At 43.6% G+C, this 24,610-nt stretch overlaps 4 protein-coding genes across 8 annotated transcripts in view; 2 read left to right on the top strand and 2 right to left on the bottom strand.

The window, feature by feature from the left end:
- Positions 1-931, bottom strand: part of SORBS1 (sorbin and SH3 domain containing 1) — a 209,469-nt gene extending 208,538 nt beyond the window's left edge. For both annotated transcript variants that reach the window (XM_063405809.1, XM_063405808.1), the window contains exon 1: positions 684-931. The gene's annotated coding sequence lies outside the window, so the exon portion shown is untranslated. The remainder of the gene's footprint in view (positions 1-683) is intronic.
- A 984-nt stretch (positions 932-1,915) lies between these two features.
- On the top strand, positions 1,916-7,992 carry EIF3F (eukaryotic translation initiation factor 3 subunit F). The gene is made up of 8 exons (XM_063405838.1): positions 1,916-2,389; positions 2,489-2,559; positions 2,665-2,744; positions 3,831-3,968; positions 5,065-5,156; positions 5,361-5,497; positions 5,635-5,748; positions 6,497-7,992. The coding sequence occupies exons 1-8, from the start codon at positions 2,110-2,112 to the stop codon at positions 6,572-6,574; spliced, it is 990 nt and encodes a 329-aa protein (XP_063261908.1). The 5' UTR covers positions 1,916-2,109; the 3' UTR covers positions 6,575-7,992.
- Positions 7,993-11,388: 3,396 nt separating this feature from the next.
- On the top strand, positions 11,389-24,559 carry ANXA7 (annexin A7). Its single transcript, XM_063405823.1, has 13 exons — positions 11,389-11,491; positions 12,934-12,991; positions 15,802-16,015; positions 16,329-16,430; positions 17,492-17,532; positions 17,853-17,955; positions 18,243-18,337; positions 18,991-19,104; positions 20,364-20,534; positions 22,008-22,178; positions 22,287-22,362; positions 23,585-23,697; positions 24,213-24,559. The coding sequence occupies exons 2-13, from the start codon at positions 12,935-12,937 to the stop codon at positions 24,333-24,335; spliced, it is 1,380 nt and encodes a 459-aa protein (XP_063261893.1). The 5' UTR covers positions 11,389-11,491; position 12,934; the 3' UTR covers positions 24,336-24,559.
- PPP3CB (protein phosphatase 3 catalytic subunit beta) overlaps positions 20,566-24,610 on the bottom strand; it is a 47,185-nt gene continuing 43,140 nt past the window's right edge. For 2 of the 4 annotated variants that reach the window (XR_010081326.1, XM_063405830.1), the window contains one exon: positions 20,566-21,663. The gene's annotated coding sequence lies outside the window, so the exon portion shown is untranslated. The remainder of the gene's footprint in view (positions 21,664-24,610) is intronic. The other 2 variants (XR_010081325.1, XR_010081324.1) reach the window with 1 other exon arrangement.

The following is a 24,610-nucleotide window of genomic DNA, read 5'->3' on the forward strand; positions in this document are numbered from 1 at the left end:
AATCATATCACTAGATGGATGTCAAGTTTTCATCAATAGGCACCATTGATAAGTGTAAAAGTAAACTGATACTTTGTGAAACAATATTAATTATAAAGGTCTTCATTTTTCAGCAGTCATTTGGCAAGGAAAAACAGTTGCATAGCTTGGACACATCTGCTCCAGGCATGATCACATGATTGATTTTCTTATCATTAGATTTATACAGTCTTTGTATGAGCCAACCACTGATCTGTGAGTTCTGAGACACAGGCTACCCATCCTCACTCACTACGTACTCTCTCTGGCACCCTTGTGCAGCAACTTGACATATTAAAAGAAGGTTACCATAGTTGCCAGTTTTGAAGCACAACTGCTGCTTCATATAAAGTTGCCCAATTTTTAAGGTGAAAACATAAACCTCTAATGGGCTCTTACAGAGCCTTGCTTGCTCTGCATGACTCTGCAGGTGACTATGTCAAATTAAGCACCAAGCCCAGTTTGATGCAAACAAGAATGAGATCAAACAACTACTCTCTAACAAGGAAACTTCACACATTAGACTTCTCAATGACACATCAAAGCTCTGTGAACAAAAACGTTTTAAAGCTTTATGCAATTTCACCCGGCCACACCTACAAGAAATGAAGGCTGCACAGAGAAAGCATAAGAATAGGAGATCTAGTTTTTACTGGTACACAGACCTGGAAGTGCTTTTATGAAGAGATAAAATCTGTTCATGCTCTCATGCATTCGCTGTCCTTTGTAGTTTTGGCAGGTGTTCCCCACTTATGTAAGAGAATCAAACTGCTCCTACATAGGCAAAATGTGTGATCCTTTTATTGAGGTGCCTCTTTTATACTCAGGAGCCTTCTTCAATGACATAGTTGAAACTGCTCATTAACTGATCACGTTCAGGCCTCAACTAATGAAGCAGAGAAAACTCCAGAAGCCATCCATCCTGATAAAATGATTAAGAAAGAGAAAACAAAGTTCTGAAAGAATCCAGTCCTCTTAGCAGCTGTTGAAAGCATATATGTTTCATTTCACAGAATATCCTCGGGTGGAAGGGAGCCACTGGTCCAAGTCCTGTGCACAAGCCCATCCCCAGCAGTCACACCTGAGAGCTGTGTTCACTTTTTGAACTCTGTCAGGCTGGCGCTGTGGCCGCTTCCCCGGGGACCCTGTTCCAGTGCCCAGTCGCCCTTTGGGTGAAGAGCTTTTTTCTAATATCCAACCAAATCTCCTCTGAGACACCTTCAGGCCGTTCCCTTGGCTCCTGTCGCGTCACCACACGCATCAGTGCCTGCCCCTGCGCCTCCCCTCACGGGGAAGCCGCGGACTGCGATGAGGCTTCACCGCCTCAGCGATACCCGCCCCGGCCGCACAGCTTCGCTGCTCGGGAGCGAACACACGGGCGCTACAAGTAACAGGCAAGTGTCACGTCGGGTAGTCACGAAGCCTTGGATGATTCCTCTCTACAGAATACTTGACAACCACTTATTCTTCTACTGAGGTAATAAAGACTAACAGCACTTGCCTGTCTCACAGGCCCAGACCCCAGGGTTGCGTAGCCCCGCACACAGCACTGCTAGAGCGCCTTCCCCGGGCGCGGCGCCCGCGCAGCTGCGTTTGCAGCTCCACCACGTCCCAGCGGTGAGGCGGCACGGGCCGCCTGTGCCCTCACGGCGCCCGGAGCCCGCCGCAGCGGCCTGCCGTGCCCAGCCCGCCCGCACGGCGGCGCTCAGGCGGCCCTGCCAGGGGAGCGCGCAGCAGCGCACGGCGGGCGCGCCCCCGCTGCCTCCTCACGCAGCGCTGAGCGGCATCTCCGCAGCCAATACACGGCCTCAAAGACGGGCGGGAGGGGCGCTGCTGGCCAATAGGAGAGCGGGCGGCGGGGGTGAGAGCCCAATTGAGAAACTTACCGGGCCCGGGAACAACAGTAGGGTTCAGCCACAGACGCTTCACGCTACCTCCAATCAGAGCGTCTCCCCTCATCGCACGCCTCGGATTGGCTAACAGATGGCCTTAGCTCGCCCCTCTCGCCAATTGGGAGGCAGCGCTGCATGACAGACGTTCGGCTCAGCCAATACTGTCGGTACGGGGGACTCAGCCTTTCTCTCTTGCAAAATGGCGGCCACTGCTCCCGGTGCGGCTCCTCCCGCGGCTGCCCCGCCGCAGAGCCCGACGGCGGCTCCCACCGCCCCGGCGGGGAGCGCTCCTCCCGCGGCCGCGCCGACCCCGCCCGCCGCGCCGGCCCCGCCACCGACCGCGCCACTGTCGGCCGCGCTCTCGGGCCCCTTCCCCGGCGGCCGCGTGGTGCGGCTGCACCCGGTTGTGCTCGCCTCCATCGTGGACAGCTTCGAGCGGCGCAACGAGGGCGCGGCGCGGGTCATCGGGACGCTGCTGGGTAAGAGCCGCCTGCCCTGCCCTGCCCGCCGCAGCCCCAGGGACAGTGTCCCCCTTACCCGCTGCCCTCCCTTCCTCCCTCCCTCTCTCCCTCCCGCAGGGACCGTGGACAAGCACTCGGTGGAAGTCACCAACTGCTTCTCCGTCCCGCACAACGAGTCCGAGGATGAGGTAGGAGGCGGCCCGGGCGGAGCGGGGGTTCTCTCGGCCCGCTGCTGGCGGCCTGTGCCCGTGTTGCCTCCCGGCTGAGCACCCTGTAACTCTCCCGTTTCTCAGGTGGCTGTGGATATGGAATTTGCCAAAAACATGTATGAGTTGCACAAGAAGGTGTCTCCTAGCGAGATCATCTTGGGCTGGTAAGTTCTCCTTCTGCAAGAACATGCAGTAGTTCTGTTGATTCCTTAAACTACTTAAAATACATAATTCACTTTGTCACAGATGGCGAAGCAGAAGCACTAATGCCTGTGACAGTCCGATCTTGCAACTCTTGTTACACAGTCAGTGGCAAAGCTCCTGCAGCTCATAAAAAGAAGAGACGGTACTAGAGACTTAAAGGATTTTGTTTTGTCTATGTCTAGCAAGGTATCATAGAGGAGTGATATGTTAGAGAATGCGTGCACAGCTTTTTTAGAAGCATTTACTACTGGTACTACAGCCTGTACCATGGAAGCTAACTGGTTAGAAAGAAGGGAGAATACAAAAGAGGCTTTTAATGTACCGAAGGCATCAGGAGGAATCACTGACTCCAGGTTGATACTTAGTTCTCTGCTGGAAGTAGCTGTGTGTGGGATCTGAAGCAAGATCAGTACAGTGTTACGGGAACAGTCTGAGTGTGTGGCACAGTGTGTTGATCACTCTTTTCATGCCTCCCTGATCCTACAAAATGGCTTCATTTTCTTCCTGTGGAGCAAGCTTCCTCAACAGCCTCCTAATGGCACGGCAGAGTGCACTTCCAGGGACAGCAGTTTCCCTGAGGATGTGAGGTGCTAATTGTAGAGCAGTTAAAGGAGCTAGATTAACAAGTTAGACCTCCTGCAGAGGGATGTGGGATTTGTGGAAGACAAAATATGTCCAAGTTTGTTTGGTATGCCTTGATTTACATAGATGGAAAAAGCTGATCTAGAACACAGTGACAGATAACTGAATATTATTTATTATGATAACTGATGTCAATTTACTGATGTTTTGTAGCTGGTACTACAACACTGGCTCTGTGCATATTTTGGGAGTGGGTGTGCTCAGCCTGTGATTCTTACAATTTTAGGGACAAGTGGCCATAAAGTTAAAACCCCATAGTTAAAACACTTACATTTAGTATGCTGCTACAGCTCTGTGTCTGGAAATCGGTGCTTTAGGATACAAACCTGTTAAATACCAACAATACAAAACACTGGGCACTTGAATGTTGGAAGAATGGCTCTTCAATGTGTGTTCTTTTGAAGGTATGCAACAGGTCATGACATCACGGAACACTCAGTCCTGATCCACGAGTATTACAGCCGGGAAGCACACAATCCAATCCACCTCACTGTGGACACGAGTCTCCAGAATTCACGCATGAGCATTAAAGCCTATGTCAGGTACTGTGGGAGGCTGCATTTCTGGGAGGGGAGCAATCTGAATTACTGAGAGACGCCCCATCAGGGTAACAAGAAATGCAGTGGGGCGCAGTGTCCTTTTCTGGACAATGCTGTGCAGTAGTTAAACATAGTGATGAGCCAGGGATCATGGCTTACTTCTCATTGAAATGTCTTGACCATTGTATGTAGGCTGAAAGACTTATTAACTGCAACCTCATTGGGGTGGGGAACTGTGACTTAATTAACAATTTTCAGAACATCATTGGGATATTTCACAGGTTTCACACAGCTAGCAGTAATGACACTAACTTCCATCACACTGACTGAGTGCTAGCCTGTAGCCATAGGAGCTTTATTGCTCAGCAGTGCTTTTATGCAAGTCGGAGGATTAGTGAGGTTAAACCAATTCAAACAGCATCTTCTTGATGGGTCTTTCTTCTCCTTAACCCCATCATTCTTATCAATTAACAACGAAGATTAAATATTGAGAAATCAAACTCTTTCACCTGACTGAATTCCTCCCAGTATTGGCTGAAGAGCTCTGTTCTGTAAGGGAAAAACCCTTTTCATTGTAGAGGATGTACTGCTTACTATGCATCTTTAAAATGGGAACCGTTCCATGACATCTTAAAGTGTAAATGGACTTCAAGTACTTTGAATAATAGGTATAATAAAGGTGCTGAGAGTGCTTTGTGGTTGAATTTTGTCATATTGCTTGTTGTTTCAGTCATTTCTTAAAGCATGAAGTATTTCAGGATAGAATAACACCTCTAAAAGCCAGAAGGGACTTTGGCTAAGATGATAGAACTGATGCATGCATAAGTTCTTCATGAAGAACTTCATGCATTCATGCTGACGTCAAACCAGCCAGGAGTTTTCTTGGGTGAAAAAGAGCAATTAACAGCATGACAGAACTGATTACCTGTCTTAAGTTACCCTTGGGTCTTAAAATTGCTGGTTTTGGTGAGAAGGAGTAACATACATACGTTCATGCTTTAGAGCTAACAGAGGTCATTGAGATGGAAATCTCTTCCTTTCTCCCTTATATATGTCCATGCTGAAAACCTTTTGTTGTTCTCTTTTTTTTTTTTTCTAGTGCCCCCATGGGAGTCCCTGGTAAAACTATGGGCGTGATGTTTACACCCCTAACAGTGAAATATGTTTATTATGATACAGAGCGGATAGGAGGTGAATGCTTTCTTCCTATTTTGGTTATAACCATTGTTGTGACAATGTTCAAATGCTTCTTTTACCCTGGGAAAACTGCCATTCTGGGAATTTTACTGATAATCAGACTATTTTGCTGAAGCTGACCTAAATAATCTTCAACAAGTTAAGGGTTTAAACTGGTTTCTGTGGCAGTTTTTTCACTGCTCCTCCTCTTGCTTCCAGTGGATCTTATCATGAAGACCTGCTTTAGCCCCAACCGAGTGATTGGCTTGTCCAGTGACTTACAGCAGGTGGGCTCAGCCTCGGCCAGGATCCAGGATACCCTGACCATGGTGCTGCAGTACGCCGAGGACGTGTTGGTAAGGGCAGCTTTTTATCAGCCACAAGAAAAGTTGGATGTTAACCTGTGCATCTTGGTTTTCTCTTTATTATTTCTCTTTCTGGGCCGTAAACTTTGAGTTGCACTTATGCTGAAGTGTGTGTTTGTTATGCTTAGTCTGGCAAAGTGGCTGCTGACAACACTGTGGGGCGCTTCCTGATGGATCTTATTAACCAAGTGCCAAAGATTCCACCAGAGGACTTTGAGACCATGTTGAACAGCAATATCAATGTAAGACCATAATTATTTTTTTCTATGCCTTGCTAGCAATTTTGAAAATTTGTCATACAGACACAAATTTGTCTGTGATCTGTTTTTTTTATACGAACATGCTAATAGCAAATACAGCTTTTTTACTGTCAGTAATTTGGTCTTTTAAGGGCTATGGGGGGATAAAGAAGCTCAGCATAATCTTGCAAACAACTGCAGATAAAGTATTAATTTTTAAGGACTTAAAAATTTTGCAAGTCATTTGAAAACCAGTACCAATTTTTCTTTCATATTGATTGGACAATAGAAATTACAAAACTTAAATAATTTTTATTAGCAATATCTGGTGACTTGCCAGATTCTTTTGCCTGAGCTGGAGTTCTGTCTCTTTGCATAACACTTAAGACATGAACAAGATTTTAGCATGCTACCTGATTTCTGTAACAAATTTTTAGAAAACTTCAATATCTGAATGTGTTGTTCACCTAGTCTGTAAGACCAGAACTAATTTTTAATTTTGCTTATACCCTTTGACTTGTCTGGTTAACATGGGTGAACTCAGAGTTAAAATTTCACAAGCAGCGTTTCATATTCCAGGAACACCAAAAGCTTCCTGCAAGGGAAGCATTCTTTAGGGTAGGACTTTCAGGACTAACAGTATTACTTGTAGCTGATTGTAAAATGCTTTACAAATGTTACAAATTCAGCTCTCTAATAAGCTATGATTTGTTGATATTTCTGATCACTATTTTTTTCCCTTCCCTTTCAGGATCTACTGATGGTAACCTACTTGGCAAATCTCACACAGTCACAGATTGCTCTCAATGAAAAACTTCTGAGTTTATAAAGAAACTTTTGCCACCCTACACTTTAAGGAGCCCGTAGAATGAGCAGATGCACTTCTCTGAGGTGTTAGAAATTTCCTTGGACTGTAATTTAATTACCTACATGACTTGGTTTACATCATTATTTCCATTGCTCTGAAAAATCCCTAACATGCTTTAGGAAATGAGTGGGAACAGCTGCAGTTCAGTTGAGCGTGGTATTTTAAAATGGAATATGAGAATCTTTTGTCTCCTGGGTTTGTCTACTTGTATAACAAAATACAGCTTTATTGTAAGAATGTATTTGGAATAAAAGTTCCACTGCAGTGGCAACAATGGCTTCTGTCCAGAAAAAACCTTTCTCATTTATTGTGTAATGAATCCATTTTTGAAAGAGGGTGGAGGGGTAAGATGGCATCAGGAAAGAAAGAGTGGATGTGAGTGAACTCCAGTTTTTTGCAGGTTTTTTTTTTTTTTCCCCAGCTGTTAGAGCACACTAAAAGTGTGGGGATTTGTGTTGCATATAATCTGCTTTACCATGAAGGACTGCAGAATGGTCTCTGGTAATAACTAATAGTGGTGCTCTGTATATCCCTTCAGCAGGGTACTGACAGACTACAAGACAGTAAATTCAGTTTATGGTATCACTTCTATGCATGTAATTATTTTCTGATTGCTTGGGAAAGGAAGTCAAGGTCAATAGCATTAGCTCCTCATAAAGGGGGAATTAAAGCCAGCAAGTGAATTCATAGTAAAAGAGTTTGAAAAGCATTTTTGGCTAAATAAGCTTGGTTAGTGGAGTTTCCATCTTTGCCAAAGAAGAAAAGGACAGCAAAATGACAATCCATGAAATCTGAGGTTAAAAGTTGGTTGTTGCCAAATAGGAATTTTCTATTTCATAATGCTGTCCTGCTGATAAAATTATGTGAGGAGAAAGCCCATTTTCTCCCCAAGACATGTTTCATGTTAACTGAGTTGCAGCTGGAAGAAAGCCAATACAGATATCAGCTGTAACTTTGCACAGTCTCTGCCAATAACATTAGAATGTCTTACAGTTCAGCTTAGCTTTAACTGTTAAAGCATCCCTCTTCTACAACAAAACGGTTCCCACCTTACTAATGACTGTATCTAGTCTGGTGAATGAATTTGAAATTGGAGTATGCAAAGAGTGTTCTCCCAAATAATTCTGGTAATTTGCAGCTAAATCAAAGAATAAGACTCAGATTACAAATCTAGAGATCCTATATTGGTTGTTCCAGTCTAGAGCTCTCACAGTGACTCAATGCTAAATTCTGAGTTCTAATTGCAAGGTCAATGTGAGTGAAAACTGAAGGTCCAGTAAAGATCCTCATCTCATTGAAAATGTTATTTGTGAACATTAAATAAGTATTGGAACTCAATTATGGTTTTTTATTAGTACGAATAAAAATGTTTTGCTTTCCTTCCTCTTCTTTAAACTTAATATTCTTAAATTCAGCCATTTAATGTTTCAAAATTTTCAGATCAAGGTGTTTTTTGAAGAACATTTTGACATGAATGGAGGAAAAGAGGAAGCAGCAAAGGTAGATAAGTCTCTCAATCTCTCAATTACTGCAAAGAAGCTGGGGAGCGGAAGCAAACTATTCTTTCCCTGATCTCTCCTCTGCAGGAAACTCTTTGCCATTCACTGTTAGGAAATGGGAGGAATCAAAAAGAAAGTTATTCAGCTTTTAGAGTTTTAAAAATCTATGTTGTTTTATAAGCTGGTGTGCACAACATGCAAAGTTCCGAGCAGAACAATTTGTGATCATTGTGGAATTTGCCAGTCCTTGCAAGTACCTGCAGACCAATGAAGATCTGTGATAAGGGACTGAGGTTATCTCTTCCTAGGCAGAAAGATTCACTGCAAAGCAGAAGTGTCTGAAGTGACCAAAGTCCATGAGTTTAGGCCTTTGCAAGACAGCACACTGCCAAATGCTTGGGAGTAGAGTAGGAAAAGAGTTTCCTTTTTAAAAGCTAATCCCATCCATTCTGTCCTGAATCCATTCTGTTCTGAATGGACACATGGTGATCCTTACTTTGACTCTAGAGTTTTGAATGTCTGATTTCAAATTTCAGTGCCCACTCCTATGAAGGGCAACACTGAAAACACAAGTGGAATGCATCAATTTAATTGTAAAGCCTGATGAGACTCAGCAGAAAAAAGTTCTTTGTTGTTAGAAATAACAAACCTTATAACCTATTCTGTTATGCTGCCAGAATAGCAACTTCATTTGGTGATTATTTACACTGAGATGAAGGTCACTAAATTTTCCTTTTCAGTTGATCAGTTCAGTTTCTTGGCAGGACATTGTAAAATGTCCTAAACCTGCTGCAAAGAGGAGGCAGTGTTTTGGTGTGTATTTCTGTGAACCTGTGGACATATGCCACCTATACCTGAAATTCATGGGTTTAATCCTAAGGATTAAAATGCTGATGTGAAAATGTTAGGCACACAACCCCTCTCGAGCAGTTAAGCAGAACAAGCTGCTGTTCTCCTGTGCTTTGAGGAAGGGTGACACTTAATTTCCTCACAAGGGAAGAGGAGGCTGGCTGGCCTCTCAGCGGTGAGGGCTGTGAAAGGCTGGCTCAGGCCAGGGCGGGTGGGGCGCTCATGACTCACCGGGCAGTGAGTCCTGGAGCAGGCAGCCGAACACGGCTCCTCCTGCAGTGAGCCCAGCTCGCTCTGCTCCTGCTCACAGGGAAGGTTAACTCAGCCGCTTACTGCAGCTGTGCATTCTGACAACTGCAGCCACAAGGCAGGCTAGCAGGAGAAGGATTTTTAGTACTTAATGTAGACTTGGACCACTGCAGTATCCTGTGGGTTTGTTACACTTTGACCTCTGGTTCAAAGCTGACCAGTTCTTAAAACAAACTTGGGAAAAGTTTTTGTTTTTAATTTAACTATACTGGCTGGAGTAGAACACCAAAAGCAATGCTTTATCTTATTTAAGTGGGAAATAATGTTCTGACCAGGACACATAGAAGAGAGAAACAGCAATGCTTTAGCCACCTACATCACCAACAATAAATTCATCTGGAAAAAAAGTTTTGTTTCAGCTCTTTTGACAGCACTCAGCACGACTATGTGGTTAAGCCAAGTCAGTCCAGACCAGAATTCTGTCCAGTACAATGTCTTAGGATCAGATGCAAGAGTATTACAAAAGAGAAGAACAAAAGTTTGTCTCTCCACTAAACTTGAATTTTCTGATAGTGAGAAGCTGCCTTGACTCTGCATGGGGTTTTAGAAGCTCTTCTAAATGTTTGGGTTTTAGGTATAATAACAAGCCAAGGATTTTCCCTAAATACAGAGAATGAAATTAGATTACCAAAATGGCTCCATTGTATGCTTTAAAAAAGCATTTCTAAACATTCTTATTGATACATAATTATTCTATGCATTTAAGATTCTTCAGACACATGTAATTTTTGTTAAAAATTTTCTCTTCTTCCTTTTATACTTCTTTTTAAAACAAATTGTTCTTTTCTTAAGTAGCTCAGATCAAAACAGTCCACTAAATGAAAAAGGCAAAGAATTATGTATTTTATAATTGTACTTGGTTCCCATGGAAACAAGGATTAAAATATATATCTGTCCTGAAAGAAATGTGCTTGACAGGTGAAATAAAGAAGGCATGCACTCGGAGTGTCAGCTGAAGAATGCTGTGAGGATTAAATTCTTAAAGCCACTCCTAAGGTGTTCGGGGCAAACAAGAGAGAACAAGCCCAATTTTCCTGGATAGGTAATGTATTAGATTCATGTGGCTTTAGCTGCTCTTCATTGGAAGCAAGCAAGCATGGTAAATAATTACCCACCTATTTTCTGCTGCCTGCACTTCACTTGTTTTACAGACAAATAGAACAGAAATGAAATAACAGATTGTTATTTCATCTAGAGCTAAAGTGCTGCACCAGGTTACAGGAAAGAACCAAAGCTGTTTGCATTGGAATGGTCTCTAAACTGCTAACATGTTTGTCATAAACAAAAAAGGGGATATTTTGAATAACCTTAAGTAACTGCTGCATAATATCATAGGTGAATCCTTCATAAATTGTATCTTGTTTGTCAGAATGTCTTATGAATAACCATCAGGTAAAGAAAGGACTATGTGTGTGTAATGTCTATTCAAAGTATAATATGAATAAACATTACAACAGACAGAAACACAACAGTGAGCACAGTCCCCATAATTACATTCAAGTAACTATAATTAAGATTTTTTTCTAGAGAAATGTATGTAGTAGTCAGTCAATCTTACCTTTATGTCCTCTTGGGGCCTAGATACTGGTCTTCAGTAACTATAGCAAAAGGAGCAGCTCCTCCAGCTCCACGCACTTAGGTCTTTTATATTCTTTGCCTGTTACATGCAGTTCTGGTGGCCTGGGTGACTTGATGGACTCCCTGACAGCTACTGAACAATGCTCTTGATCTACAGCCTCATGTGTTACTGGATGGAAGACTTAGCACTACACACATTAGGGCTGAACTCCATTGCAGTGGTGCTACAGAGAAACTCAGTGTGAACTTTTCTCCCGCTTTCCTAGCGGGTGGCCAAGGACTCCCGTGGGATGGCATCTCCGAGCGCTCCAGCGGGAACGCTTTCCCGGACACAGCTCCACAGGCGAGCAGCTCCGTGGCACTTGCGCCTGTGCGCTTACCTCTCGTCCGTCCCGAGGGACAGCGGGCAGCTCACAGCTTTCCTTCAGCGACACGGGGCGAACACACACAGCACAGGGTTCTGTGCGGGCAGGGCCGTCACTACCGGCACCGGGCGCGGCGGCCCTGCCCGCGGGGAGCGCGGCCCGTGGGCCGGGCGGGGCGGGCTCGGTGCCGGGGGCGGGGCGGGCACCGCGGGCCGCACAGGCTCCATTTTGCGGTGTGGCTGCGGAGAGAGGCCGGAGGCTCCGCAGGTTCCCCTCAGGTGAGGCGGCGGGGGGGAGGGGGGAACCGCGCGGCCGCGACCCGCGTGTCCCTCGCCGCAGCCCGGCCCGTTCGCACATCGCCCGGGGGCTCTGCCCCGGCCCCGGGTGCGGCCGTGCCGGACGGAGCCCTGGGCAGCGCTCCCGGAGCCGCGGCCGGCCCCGGCTCGGCGCTCGGCAGGTGTCCGGCCGAGGGAGGTGTCGCCTGCCCCGGGGAGCCGCACCCCCGGCGGGGGCTGCGCTGGCGCTGCGGAGCGGGGACGAGGTCAGGTGGCCTCGGGAGAAGCAGGTACCGGGACACCGGGATACTTGCCTCCGCCCGCAGCTCCACCTCACCGGAGGATTCGCCGGGCTGGCGGCTGAGGGAGCGGGAGGAGCCTGGGGTGATGCGTGAACGCCCGGAGCGCAGCGGGGCAGCGGCGGGCGGGGCCCTTGAAGGCGGCGGGGGCGGGCGCGGTGCTGGTGGCGCAGGGAGGGCTCGGGCCGTGCCCCCTCCCGGTGTCCCCCCGGGGCGGTGCGGGGCCGGGCGGCGTTCCCGGAGGAGCAGCCGCAACAACGGGACTCACCCGTGTTCCCCGCTCCCGCCCAGCACACGGGACGCGGCGCGCCCGCTGGGGTTCCACCGCTGGCCAGTGTCCCAGCTGAGACACACCCGGGCCCGGCTTCACCCGCCCGTGCCCATCCGGGGACAGCGGAGCAAACGAGAGTCTGACGGGAAAAGTTTGTTGTTGTTTTGGTTAGGAAAGTAGTTACGTCAGAGCCGCTGTTCAACTTGAGGATGCTTGTGCCAAATTTAAAGTCCATTTTTTTCCCCTGTCATTAAATGTTTCATAACCTGGCTAATGGGCTCGAATCTCCCTGCCCAACTGGCTGGCAAACAAGCAGGATGGGATGATCTCTACCCCTACTCCCCAAGTCCCTCTGTTAAAAATGTGACTAAAATAAACAGTTACTGTCAGGAAATAGAAATTTGCTCCACAAATGAAGTAATGCTGAGGGATTACACCTTTTACATGGGATAGCGGGGGTACTGCTCTTCTCCCAGGAACTACCCCTGTGAGCAGAGCAGTGCAGGATGGTGGATACAGGTGCTTGGTGCAGTCCAGAAACCTGCACGGTTTCTGTCCTGGCAAAGGGTTCATCTCTCTCCTGCTGGCACCTCAGAGTGTGTCTTGTATTTCAGAGCTTTCTGGAGGTCTGAGCTTCTTACCATGCTTAAATGTGTGTCTGATCCTAAATAAGAGTGATAGTTAATGACGAAGTTGAAGATGCTTCCCTTCTGAATTCTGATTGCTATGGTCAGATGTAGGAGAGAAAAGAGGAAAAGTTTCATGGGTTAATAGCAAATTATTCAGGTGATTTAATAGGCAATTAGCAAGCAAATACCTGCTACAAGCTTATATCTAGTGCTTCACAGTGAAAATACTCTTTTTTCCCTCCCCAGAATGTCATACCCTGGGTATCCCCCTTCTGATGGCTACCCTGCTTTCCCAGGTTATCCTGTAAGTATGGATCTTCAATGTGTTGCATTCCTGATGCATTTGTATTTTGTCAATGCCCCTTCTTACTGCGCTCCATGTGTCTGTAAATAGTAGCTGTCAGTTCATCACTGTTCTCTAGTGATCATGGTCTTTGTTTTTATCTGTATATCTCTGAGGATGACTTCACAGCTGTCACACAAGAATTCCAAGAAGGAAGTTTAGTTTTTTAAATGACACCCATTGTTCCAGAAAGGTCTTTGGTCTTGTTTTATCTTTTTCTTCTGAGTTTGGTTATTTAACTATAGCTGTCTCGTCTCATCAGTTCTTTTTCTTTTTTTCTTTTTAAGTTTCTTCTGTAAGTAGAAGGCCCTTTACATGTAAGGTTAGAGGTAATCTCTGAACCAGTCTGTACCAAATACTCACATAGCAGTATCCTAGGATTTACAGAGATGTTGAACAAGCTTCAGTGGTCACAGCCATCAGGAAGACCTTGGAACACTTCACTCAAGTAGCCCAGCTTTCATATAACACCAAGGAAATATTTCTTCTGAGGATATAGAACACTGTATCTTGACTCCCTTATCCACAGGACTATTTCACCTTCTGCTCACAACTGAAAGGACTAAAAATTTGAAGGAAACTTAATGGAGGGCTGAAATGTGTCAGGTATGGCTGATACTGCAGTCTTTTTGATATGCCTGCAGTATTTTTCAAAGCTAGATTCATCTCTGTGCTTTTATGGCACTGATGGTGGCGCTCAGGCACTTGTCACACTGTAATTGTGGGAATGTCACCTGTGTCCTGTGGAGTACAGACCCAGACTTCAGCAGGGATCTCAGCCTGAATGCCTTTAAGATACTGAAAAGCTATAAATAAGTGCAAGATATAAATATATACATGTAAATACATGGAATAAATTCTCTGATGATTTTGCTTTACAATCTACCCTTACTTCTTCTGAGACACTAAAGTCAGTCAAACTAAAGACAAACATGTGAGAAACAAGACTCTTAACTCCAGGATTTCTTTTCTTCCCTCAAGGTTCTGCTGAACCTTCATGATTTTAGCTGTAGTTTAATTTTAACTGAAAATTTTAACTGCATCTGAAAATATCTTCTTTTCTTAACTAGCATCTAAACAAATAGCCAGCTCCAATGAATTCATTTAAAAGACCTTTTAGACTTGTTAGCAATGATTTCCTGGTCTCATTGATGATTCCCAATGGGATAACCAATTCAGAAAGCCATATGTGAAGTTATTTTTTTCTGCAGCACTAGTAGTAATCTGAGCAGGGCTTTGAGGATCCTAATTTTGGATTTATGAATCTAAATTCCAATAAAATCTTTTTATTGAGTCAGGCAGACAAATGTTAGACTGAACCTCTGGGGAAAAGAATATTTTATAGCCTGGGCACAGGAATTTGGGGCTAGAAATCTTGGGACAGCCAAACCCGAGGAGAACATTGGAGCTAGGCTTTGCTGCTCTGCACTTTATTTGTGTTTTCTGGGGTCAAGAGGGAATGTGTACTGTATGTAATGTGTGACTCTTATTTCTCAAGCTAGTCAGTAAAGGTGATTCCCAGCAAGTGAGTAATGGGCCCATCCATTAGGCTTCATTATGAAGCTGATTTTGAATGCCTGATGTCTAAGATCATGTATAATGACTTTTACCTTACAGGGCTTTGCTTTAGAGATCCAGATCATTCAAGTAAATATTCCTAATATATTTTAATGCTAATGGCAACCTTTGTGGTACAGCTGGTAAATCATACATGTAGCAAAACAAATATATAGCTGTTGGACTTGTTCTTTTTATTTAAAACCTGTAATAGGTGTTCAGTCTGACTCAGTGATACAGATTTAGTCATTAAATGTCCATGCTTTATAACCTGTATTCCAAAGGAAATGGGAAAAAAACCCCAAGTTCTTACTCTGTAAAATTTGAAAATACTGTTTGTGCATGAGAGGCAGAAGTTTCAAAGCTACTATGCTCTTAAAAGCCTTTTAACAGGGGGTGAGCTCCTAATGCTTCATAGAGAGCAAGCTGAGCTGAGCTCACCTGCTCCTTGTGTGGGATACAAAGAGCAGCTTTCCAGTGAAGGACCAGGAGTGCCAGTGGCTGACAAGTCGAGCGTGGCTCAGCACTGCCAGTCCTCAGGGAGGAAGGCTAATGACACACAAGGCTTTAGCAAGAGCACTTCTGGAATGCTGTGTCTGCTTGTGGCCTCCCAGTACAACAAAGACAAAGAGGAGCATGACCGGGGAAGGCTGCTTGCCTGGAGAAGAGCAGGCTAAGCACAGATCTGTTCAGTCTTCTGCTGGGTGAGGAGGAGCATCAGAGACACTGGAGCCAGCTCTTGTCAGAGGTACTCAGTGAAAGGGCAGCTAGCAAATACAGGTTGCAATTGCAATTTAGTTTGAGGAAAACATTTTCCTCTAGAAAAACACTGTCAAACACTGGAACAGGGGCCTAGAGAGCTGTGAATTTGCCATTCCTTGTAGATACTGAAAACTTCACTATCAGGCCGTGTATGAGCTCACCCAACCCCAAAGCTGGCTCTGCTTTGAGGCTGGATGAGATCACAGGCCAGCCAGAGGTGACTTCCACCCTGCAGCACACTCTGATTCTGTGTCAACACAGGAGATGCATCAGAACACCCAACCAGGAGGACTCCATCCAGGCTTCAGAAATTCTGCTGCTGCTGCTTCAAGCCCTACAGCTAATTGGATAATTCACACTGTTATTATCCACGTGGGCATTTTGACAGCTTGGGAGTTTTTACTCTAATGTGCTGTTAACAGGCGTACAGACATCTCGTTTTTGTGTTTCAGCCGACAGGACAGGAGTCTGTCTATCCACCAGCTGGTCAGTACACCTATCCTGCTGTTCCTGGAGGATTCCCTCCATCAGGAGGAGGGACCTATCCTGCAGCACCGAATGCTGGCTTTCCAGGGGCAGCAGGATATCCTGCCCCGGGGGGCTACCCTGCTTCAGGGGGCTTCCCTGGAGCTCCCCAGGCTGGAGGAATGCCACCTTATCCTGGAGGTAAGAGCTTTTGTTAGAGAAGCAGTCAGGAGTTATTTCCAGTGTAACCATTCCCTGTGCTCATTAGAAATAGTAAAGAAAAGCAGCTTTGTTCAGTGATGGGTTCAGGCAGCAGCACACAGGCAGCCAGCCAGGTTGCCATCCAGCAGTAAATACCTGTGTGCTGATGGCAGAGCCTGGTGGTTCTGGGTCACTGCACAGACATGGAGAAACTGGTCTCTTACGTAGCTCTGCCCAGTAACCTGGCTCCTGTTGTGTCAAGAAGTACAAAATAAGTCTGCTAAAGCAGTTTTTTTTCCCCTGGCTCCTCCAGGCCCTGGCTTTGCTGTGCCTCCCACTGGGCCTGGCTTTGGTGGCTATCCACAGCAGCCTCCTGCCCAAAGCTATGCTGGAGGTGGACCTGCACAAATCCCAGGTATGTCATATGTAAGAGACTTCAGGCATCCAAGGTTACACCAAGAGACCCCAGGATAGATAGTAATAAATTAGGCCCTTACCTTTGTTACTTGTAGCTGTTGAGGTTTGTGTGCTGTGCACCTCCTGCCACCTTTCTTGACCAGGTCACTGAAGGCTGATGAGAACCAGTTCTCAGCCAAAAGGGATGGCTGGCCCTGAATAATGGTCATGATGTAGTGGTTTAGGTGCTTGCCCTTTTTCAAACTGCAAGTATCTGATGAGAACTGTGAAATCCAGACTCCACATTCACTGAGTATCTAGCAGTTCTGTTAATCTCAATTGCATTTTTCACATCTGTGTGTTCACAGTGATTCCTGACACACTGGAGAAAGAGGAAAGGAGAATGCAAACATTTGCATAAAAGCAGTGCAGTGCTTGTAATGCTTTGAGTGGTCAGGTACTATAGAGTTGATTTTTGTCCTGGAATGTATCAGTTGTGTTTTAAAGAAATTCAAACCAGCAAAACCTCTTTACGATTGCTCTGTTAACTCTGATACCAAGTTGCTATTAAAATGATAAGGAATATGCATACATATGATGAAAAAAACCCAAAATTCCAGTACAAAAGATAGTTTTAGCTTTTGTATTACCAGTGCTTTTGATCACAAAATGAGATTCCTTCAATCCTTTTTGCAGAAATGAATTCTGAATATTTATTGTTTACATGCTAGGCATTTTAATATGTATATAAGAGCTTTTAAAGAGAGCATGGAACACATTCTTCATTGGTTTGGGCTATCTTGGCTTCTGTCAAAAATAGCAGAATTTCATAAGGAGAGATCCTTCCTGTTCCCACAGCACCAGTAGTTCAGTATTTTTAGAATTGCCTTGCTAGTGTATGTACCAAAATGCATCTGTGGTTGCTTCTTCCCGTTATGCCCAAGGGAAGAAGCAGTAGATATCACTAGGAAACAGGTTGTGTGCAGTGGTAGGTCTGGCTTTATATTCAGATTAGATGGCATTTCCATAATAAGAGGAGACCTAATTAATTTCTCCTACCTTGTTCTTTCTTTTCACCAGGATTTCCTGGTGGACAAGTACCATCCCCAATGCCTGGTCCGGTATGTGCTGTATTCTCTTCTGTAATTAATCTGATGTGGCTTCTATAGCTTTAATGGTTTTACAGATGATTTCCAAAGGCATAAATTGTGTTCTGCATCAGGAATTTCCATCTACCCTCAGAGCAATGTTGCCCTGATTGTGTGTTAGAGGAAGAAATGCAGAACTAATGGGCAACTCCTTCTGAAGTACTGATAGCAGGGTTGTGATTTTAATTTGAATGTTTATTTTTTATTATTTTTTATTATTTTAAGTTATTACATTTATTATTTATTATTTATTATTTATTAGATTCCTAGTTACATGTGACTCTTATTTTCAGCCTGCTGCAATGGTTCAGTGTACCCAGGGTACAATTCAAGCTGCTCCAAACTTCGATGCTGGAAGGGATGCAGAAATTCTACGCAAAGCTATGAAGGGTTTTGGTAAGTAAGCAACAGAAGCTTTAGTTCCTATTGATCTAACTTCTTAATGCCATTTTGTTGTTTTCTTCTGTTTTTATTTAACTCTACTTCCCCCCCTGCCCCCCCCCCCCAAGCTTTTCAAAAGTTACATTTTCAAAATGGTCTGGGCTATTTAGTAGATAAAGTTACACAGAAAATTTGGTGGACTTAAATAGCAGCCTCTTATTTTGTAACGATGCCTAAATGCAACAGTAAAATGCAGTTTTGGAGAGACCATACTTACATGACATTGCCCTTCTGTTTCCAAGGAACTGATGAGCAGGCCATCATAAATGTTGTTGCCAACCGCTCCAACGATCAAAGGCAAAAAATCAAAGCAGCTTTCAAGACTATGTATGGCAAGGTATGTTCACTGGTTCTTTGACTTGGGAAACAAACCCAAACCTTCAGCTGCTGCTTTAACTGCCTGGTTGCATTGCATTTTAGTCCTGGGGAATGATTTGGGCAATTTTTAAATGCACTTCTTTTGGTTATATTCCTTATGTATTTGGGAGACAGCTGGTGTTTGACATAGGGCTGTCCTGATACCTGGCAGAAGGAGGGGTGGGGAAAAGCTGGAGGATGTCTCTGTCCCTGACCACACAAGAAGCTTCTCTAATGCTTGACAGAAAATAATCAAGCTTAAACTGCCCTTGTATTAGTGTCTGAAACTACTGAGCTTTTTATCTGCACAAACCAGCACTGAAATCTTCTTCCCAAGAAACAAACTGAGAAATGATTGAGGACTGGATAGTAAATGAAATGAAATAAATGTAATTTAATTTCTTCCCTGTCATTTTTGCAACCTAAAGTGAAATTTTGTAGTTGTGGCATTTGCAAAGACATAATGGAGAACAGCTGAGCTGTCAGAGATAAATAAAACAATGCTTTACAGGAAAAACAGCACAAAGGTAGAAATAAGTCATAAAAGTAAATTCTAGTTTGATCTTTCTTCAGTACATAATCTGTATATGCCTAACACTCTGCAAAGCCCTTTTTGTGTTTATAATTGAACAGGATTTAATTAAAGACCTGAAGTCTGAGCTAAGTGGTAATGTGGAGGAATTGATTCTGGCCCTCTTCATGCCGAGTACGTACTATGATGCCTGGAGTTTACGTCATGCGATGAAGGTATGGTATTGCTGGGAAGAAAACAGTTTAAAGCTATCTTCAAATGCTCATCTAAGAATACCTGCTCCCAGCATTGTTGAAAAATCCACTAGTGTCAAACAAATGCTGGGACTGCAGGGCTTAAAATTCTTTCCTGCTATGTCCCCCAGTTCTGGAAAATTTCTGCAGGACTGGCCAGTTCAGGACAGATGTCCATTCAGTAGAGGAGGAAACGCTGCAGGACAGAACCTTGTTCTCTACCACTTGAGCATAATTTTTGCTAGAACCTAGAAAGGGCCAGGGTGCTGTTAAAACCATAACTACTGTTTAAACTAAAGGTATATGCCTTTCCTTACTAGGAACAAGCCTTTGTTACTGAAAGGTATTTTTGGACTATCCCTTTTTTCCCCAAAAATACAATGAAAAAATAATTTCTTAAATGTCATATCATGGATGTATCTGTTCAAATATAAAGACAGCATTTAGAGATTAGGTGAGCTAGTTGGTTTAAACTTTTAACTCAGGTAAACTGGTACATCCAGTTTACTGGAATGTCTTGCTTGAGCTGCAGCAGCTAGGAGGTGGCTGATGGTGGAAATGAGTAACTCAATGTATTAGTGCACACCTTCTGGAGAACGTGGAGCTTAAATGAAGATCTGCCTTCAATGGGGAATAGCCACTCAACCATTTTGAAAAATTCCTAATATAGGATTACCTAGAAGTCTCACATACATCTTCTCTCCTATCTAATCCTTCCCTGAATTGAGATGCTTATGCCAGTAAGATACCCCTGTACACAGAAATCACAATTAACTTTTATTCTGGGGGGAAGGAAGCATCTGTAAAAAGTTCCACCTTGTGTAAGCAGCCACATGTGGATAGGGAATGCACCTGTGCACTGACCAAAACAGAATTTACATGTGTATCTTTGATTTTAATGATTATCATAAGGCTCTACCTTCCTTAGGTAAGTTTCCAGATTAAGGTTGCCAAAGAATTTCCTTCCTAATCCATTTTCCATTTAGCTTTGGTCAATGTCACTGATGTGGATGTATAACTTTGGGGTGTTTCCCTGAACTGGTGCAGAATGGCATGTTTGAGGAAGCTTCACTCCACTTTAAGTACACACTAGCCTTGGTGCCTTCACACTGCAGGGGTACTGTTCTTACAATGTAGATTGTATTAGGGATTGAAATACCAGATGTTTGCCTTGTTTCACAGCTGAAGAAAACTGCACAGGTAGTGCTCTGTAGTTATGCCTTTGTCTTCTCTGCCTACAGGGAGCAGGCACGCAGGAGAGCGTGTTGATTGAAATCCTTTGCACAAGGACAAACCAGGAAATTCGTGAAATAGTCAACTGCTATAAATCAGAATTTGGAAGGGACATTGAAGAAGACATCAGATCAGACACTTCAGGACACTTTGAACGATTACTTGTATCTATGTGCCAAGTGAGCTTTAATTTATTTAATAAGATAACATTGTACAGTCTGTCGTGTTTAGTCATAATGGCTCCATAAATAGCCTGTGTGTGCTTAGCAAGAGGCAGGTTTTAAGAAACTAGCCCATGGTCATGAATTTATTCCCTAAGATGTGACACTTGAGTCCTTCCTCAAGAGATGCTTCTTATCTACAAATCCATGATGAATTGTGTGACCTAATTTAGCACCCTCAAATAATATGAGAACTTATGTGGAAATACTGTGCAGATACAACCAGGTGGTTCCCTAAAACAGTGCTCTACACTGCTGTTAGAGCAAGATGCTTTTTACTTTTTGCATGTTAACAATGTAATCTGGGTGAAGCTGATTGGATAACCTCTGTGGTCTGTAGAATGCTTGTGAGAATCCCTACAGACAAGATAAGATGTGCCTCTCCCCCAGATTACTCCACAGCCTGCCTTCTCTTCATATCACCAGTGGCAGGGAGGTGCTGCTGTTGAGCTCAGATGAGCACTGGGGCTGGTTTATCCCTTATCATTTAATAGGGCTCATTTTGTGCTGAAGAATAACAACTTGCAATTACACACATTTAAGAAGAAATAATGTAACTAATGCAACTTCCCACATTTCTCTGATCAATTTGCTTATTTCTGTTAGAATTTCTATAACACTTCTCTATCTCATTGGCTTCTACCTTTGTAAGAGTTCAGCTATGCTCTAGATGTCTGGTTAAAGGTCAAAATCCACAAGAAAGCAAACCTGGAGAAGCTCATGCTGCTAATTTTTATTTTGATGAATCCAGTAGTTTACAATAACTGACAACCACATCATTTAAATAGTATATTAACCTCTATTGATACAACAGTATTGGAGAGAATGTATTCAGCCTGCTCAGCCAGTATGTTTAGCAGTATCCATCCATGCACTGGGCAGCAAAATGCCAAAACAAGCACCAAAGCACATAAAATGTCATATAAGCCCTACTGACACAAGTGTAGTAAGTGCTTTCTGGAGATATTCTTACTTGAAATAAGCAACTTCTAAATAAAGTAGGAGGGAAACCTGACATATTTCAGGTGTGCATATTCAGTAAGATAATTCATTAGTTCGTTTGGGAAGAGTCTTTGCAACTTGAAGCCTAGAAACAAACAAATCAAGAGAAAGCTTACATTATTAAGTAAAATAGAGAATTAAGTACAGCACTTAATTAGAACTATGAGATGGTTTGTAGGGGTGAAGTTATCTGAGTCAGTGTATCTGCAGTTTAAAGCATGTCCTACAGATAGGGTTCTGAGCCACTTTTGTATTTGTTTCCTGTAAAGAATATTAAACCAAAGAGAAGTTTTAAAGCAATATAATGTATTTCAAACTATTTCTGCTTCAAGCTTTGAAGATACGTGCCTGGGGTCTATACACTGCAAGCAGTTAAAGCACAGCTTTCTCTGTGAAATTTCATTTGGTATCTGTTGTCTTTGCATTAAGGGTAATCGTGATGAGAATCAAACTGTGGATTATCAAAAAGCTCAAGAAGATGCTCAGCGTCTGTACCAAGCGGGTGAAGGAAGACTTGGGACTGATGAATCTTGCTTTAATATGGTTCTGGCAAGCAGAAGTTTTCCCCAGCTGAAAGCAACAATTGAGGCATACTCCAGGGTAGGAGTTCTTCACTAATTTCAAATCAGCTTGGTTCATGTATTTTAAATCAAGGTTCCAGTTGCTACTGCATTTCGTCATGTACATATTAATCTCATTTATTTGTAGATTGCTAATCGTGATTTATTAAGCAGCATTGACCGAGAATTTTCTGGAAATGTGGAACGTGGTTTGAAGACTATTGGTAAGTTGTATGTTCTGCCCTCCCCCCTTATCCTTTAGAAATTAAACCTAAATGTAATCAAACAAAAACCCAATTTGGCACTGGCCATATGGCAAATGATCACATAATCAGAGACTCTGCTAGAACAGAAGCAGCTTCAGTTATTCAAATGATTCATCTTGCACTTAAATGAAGAAATTAAACATCCATCATGAAGAAGTCAGTTTTGAATAAGAAAAGGCCACATAGAAACTACTTGTCACTTCTCTGGGAAGGCAGGCAAGTGCACAGAACCAAGGGTCAGTGCTTAGTGCTTGTAGCTGTGTAATTCAGAGTTCTGGAAGAGAGGCACCAGTGTCACAGAGCCGTAACTGGGTGTGCTCTCAGCAGAGACAGCTGAGCTACCCACACAGATAACCTCAGAGCCAGCATGAACCTACTGAAGGCACAGTTCCCTTTCCACCCCCTCCCCCACCACCATCTACCCCAAAAAGCTCAGCTGTGGCTAAGGACAAGCTTAGCAAAATAGATGACGTTGTTTCAAATTCCCTTTTTCCTACTGACTTGCTATAGTAAAGCAGTTCTACACAATTCAGCACAATTAAATGACAGTGCAAATCAGTAATGTTTAGTGGTAAATGTGGAGACACCAGTCATATCAGTGCTTACCCAAATGACAGTAATTCCACAGCCATAATGGGTAAGCAAAAACTTCCCAGAGTATATTCGACTCAAGAGTTTAATGGGAAAAAATCAGGTCTGAGAATCAGGTAGAAGAATAATGGCTCATCTCTGAGTGGGAACAATCTACCTGAAACAAGATCTATTCTGTAACTACAGGAGTTACAGAACTACATGAGAACCTTCTGCCTTTGTACTTCTCTTAGTGAGATTCTGGCAGTGGAACTTGAGTGAAATACCTTGTGTCCCAATACCAGCTATCCAGAGAGAACTGTTTTTGAATTATCTGTTTGAGAATTAAGACTTCAGAGGGTTTTGAAAAGCACTTTCAGAGGAGTTAACTGCTACTAACTATAAGTTTTTGTGTAAAGCAATAACTCATTTGGTCAACTTGAAAATAAGCCTAGCTCTACAAACAGTTTCCATTATTCACAGTAACTGGATCTTCACTGAGGCCAGCCTCTATCTGTCTAGAGCAAAAATCCTGCCAAATCGATCCTGCCAAGTATCACTATACAGGATACATTACTGGAACTAATCCTAATAATATCCTTTATTGCAGTGCAATGTGCTTTAAATCGCCCAGCCTTTTTTGCAGAAAGACTTTATTATTCTATGAAGGGAGCTGGCACAGATGATTCTACCCTCATCAGAATTGTAGTCACTCGCAGTGAGGTAAGAAACCTTTCCTGTGTACCAGTCACATGCAGCAGAAAGCCATCCACCCAAACCAGCTTGTCACTTAGTGCTCCTTTCACAGGTGTAAAATGATGTCCTGCATGAAGCTTTCATGGGGCTCACATTTAGATGCATGTGTTAATTAGTTTTAAAGCCAGCTTTCATGTAGTAATTTAATTAACTCTGCCTAGATAGTAGTAAGTGTGTGGTTTCCTTTTTAACTGTTGTTGCCTGTCTAGGCAGTGAGGGAGCACCCCAAGGTGAGAAGTTCACCTGTTCAGAGTTAGGGCAGCACACTCTTTACAGACGTGGAACAACTGCTGCCCCCTGCTAGGGGAGCTGCTCCTCTGTCCCTGAGGGTCCTGCTGGCTTCTCCACTGCACAGGGTTAATCCCTGCACAGCCCACCCCTGGCACGTGTTCTCTGGTTCGCAAGGGAGGAGATGGGGGGGCTGCCTAGGAGGTCCATCATACTCTGTGCTTGAGTCTTCTCTTTTGTTTGTCTTTGCATAGATTGACCTGGTGCAAATTAAACAGATATTCACACAGATGTATCAGAAGACATTGGCTACAATGATAGCAAGTGATACAAGCGGTGATTACCGGAAGTTGCTGCTGGCAATTGTTGGGCAATAGAAGAGGATTATCTGGTTTTTTGGTTTGTTTTTTTTTGAAACAAACTGAAGGACATGAAATATGCTTTAAGTAGATACTAACTATCCTTGTAAAAAATAATCTTAAAGATTGCATAATCAAATACGCCTTCTTGATGATTCAATAAGCTTTTTGCACTTACAGTGCCTTAATTTACAGCACATAATATTCTTTATTGTATAATAAAAGATATATCTTATCTATTAGACCCTAAGCCATAGTCTTTTTGACCCAGACAAAACCACTTCCCTCTACTG

The sequence above is a fragment of the Prinia subflava genome, chromosome 9 (assembly GCF_021018805.1).
Source record: "Prinia subflava isolate CZ2003 ecotype Zambia chromosome 9, Cam_Psub_1.2, whole genome shotgun sequence".
Taxonomy (NCBI): Eukaryota; Metazoa; Chordata; class Aves; order Passeriformes; family Cisticolidae; genus Prinia; species Prinia subflava.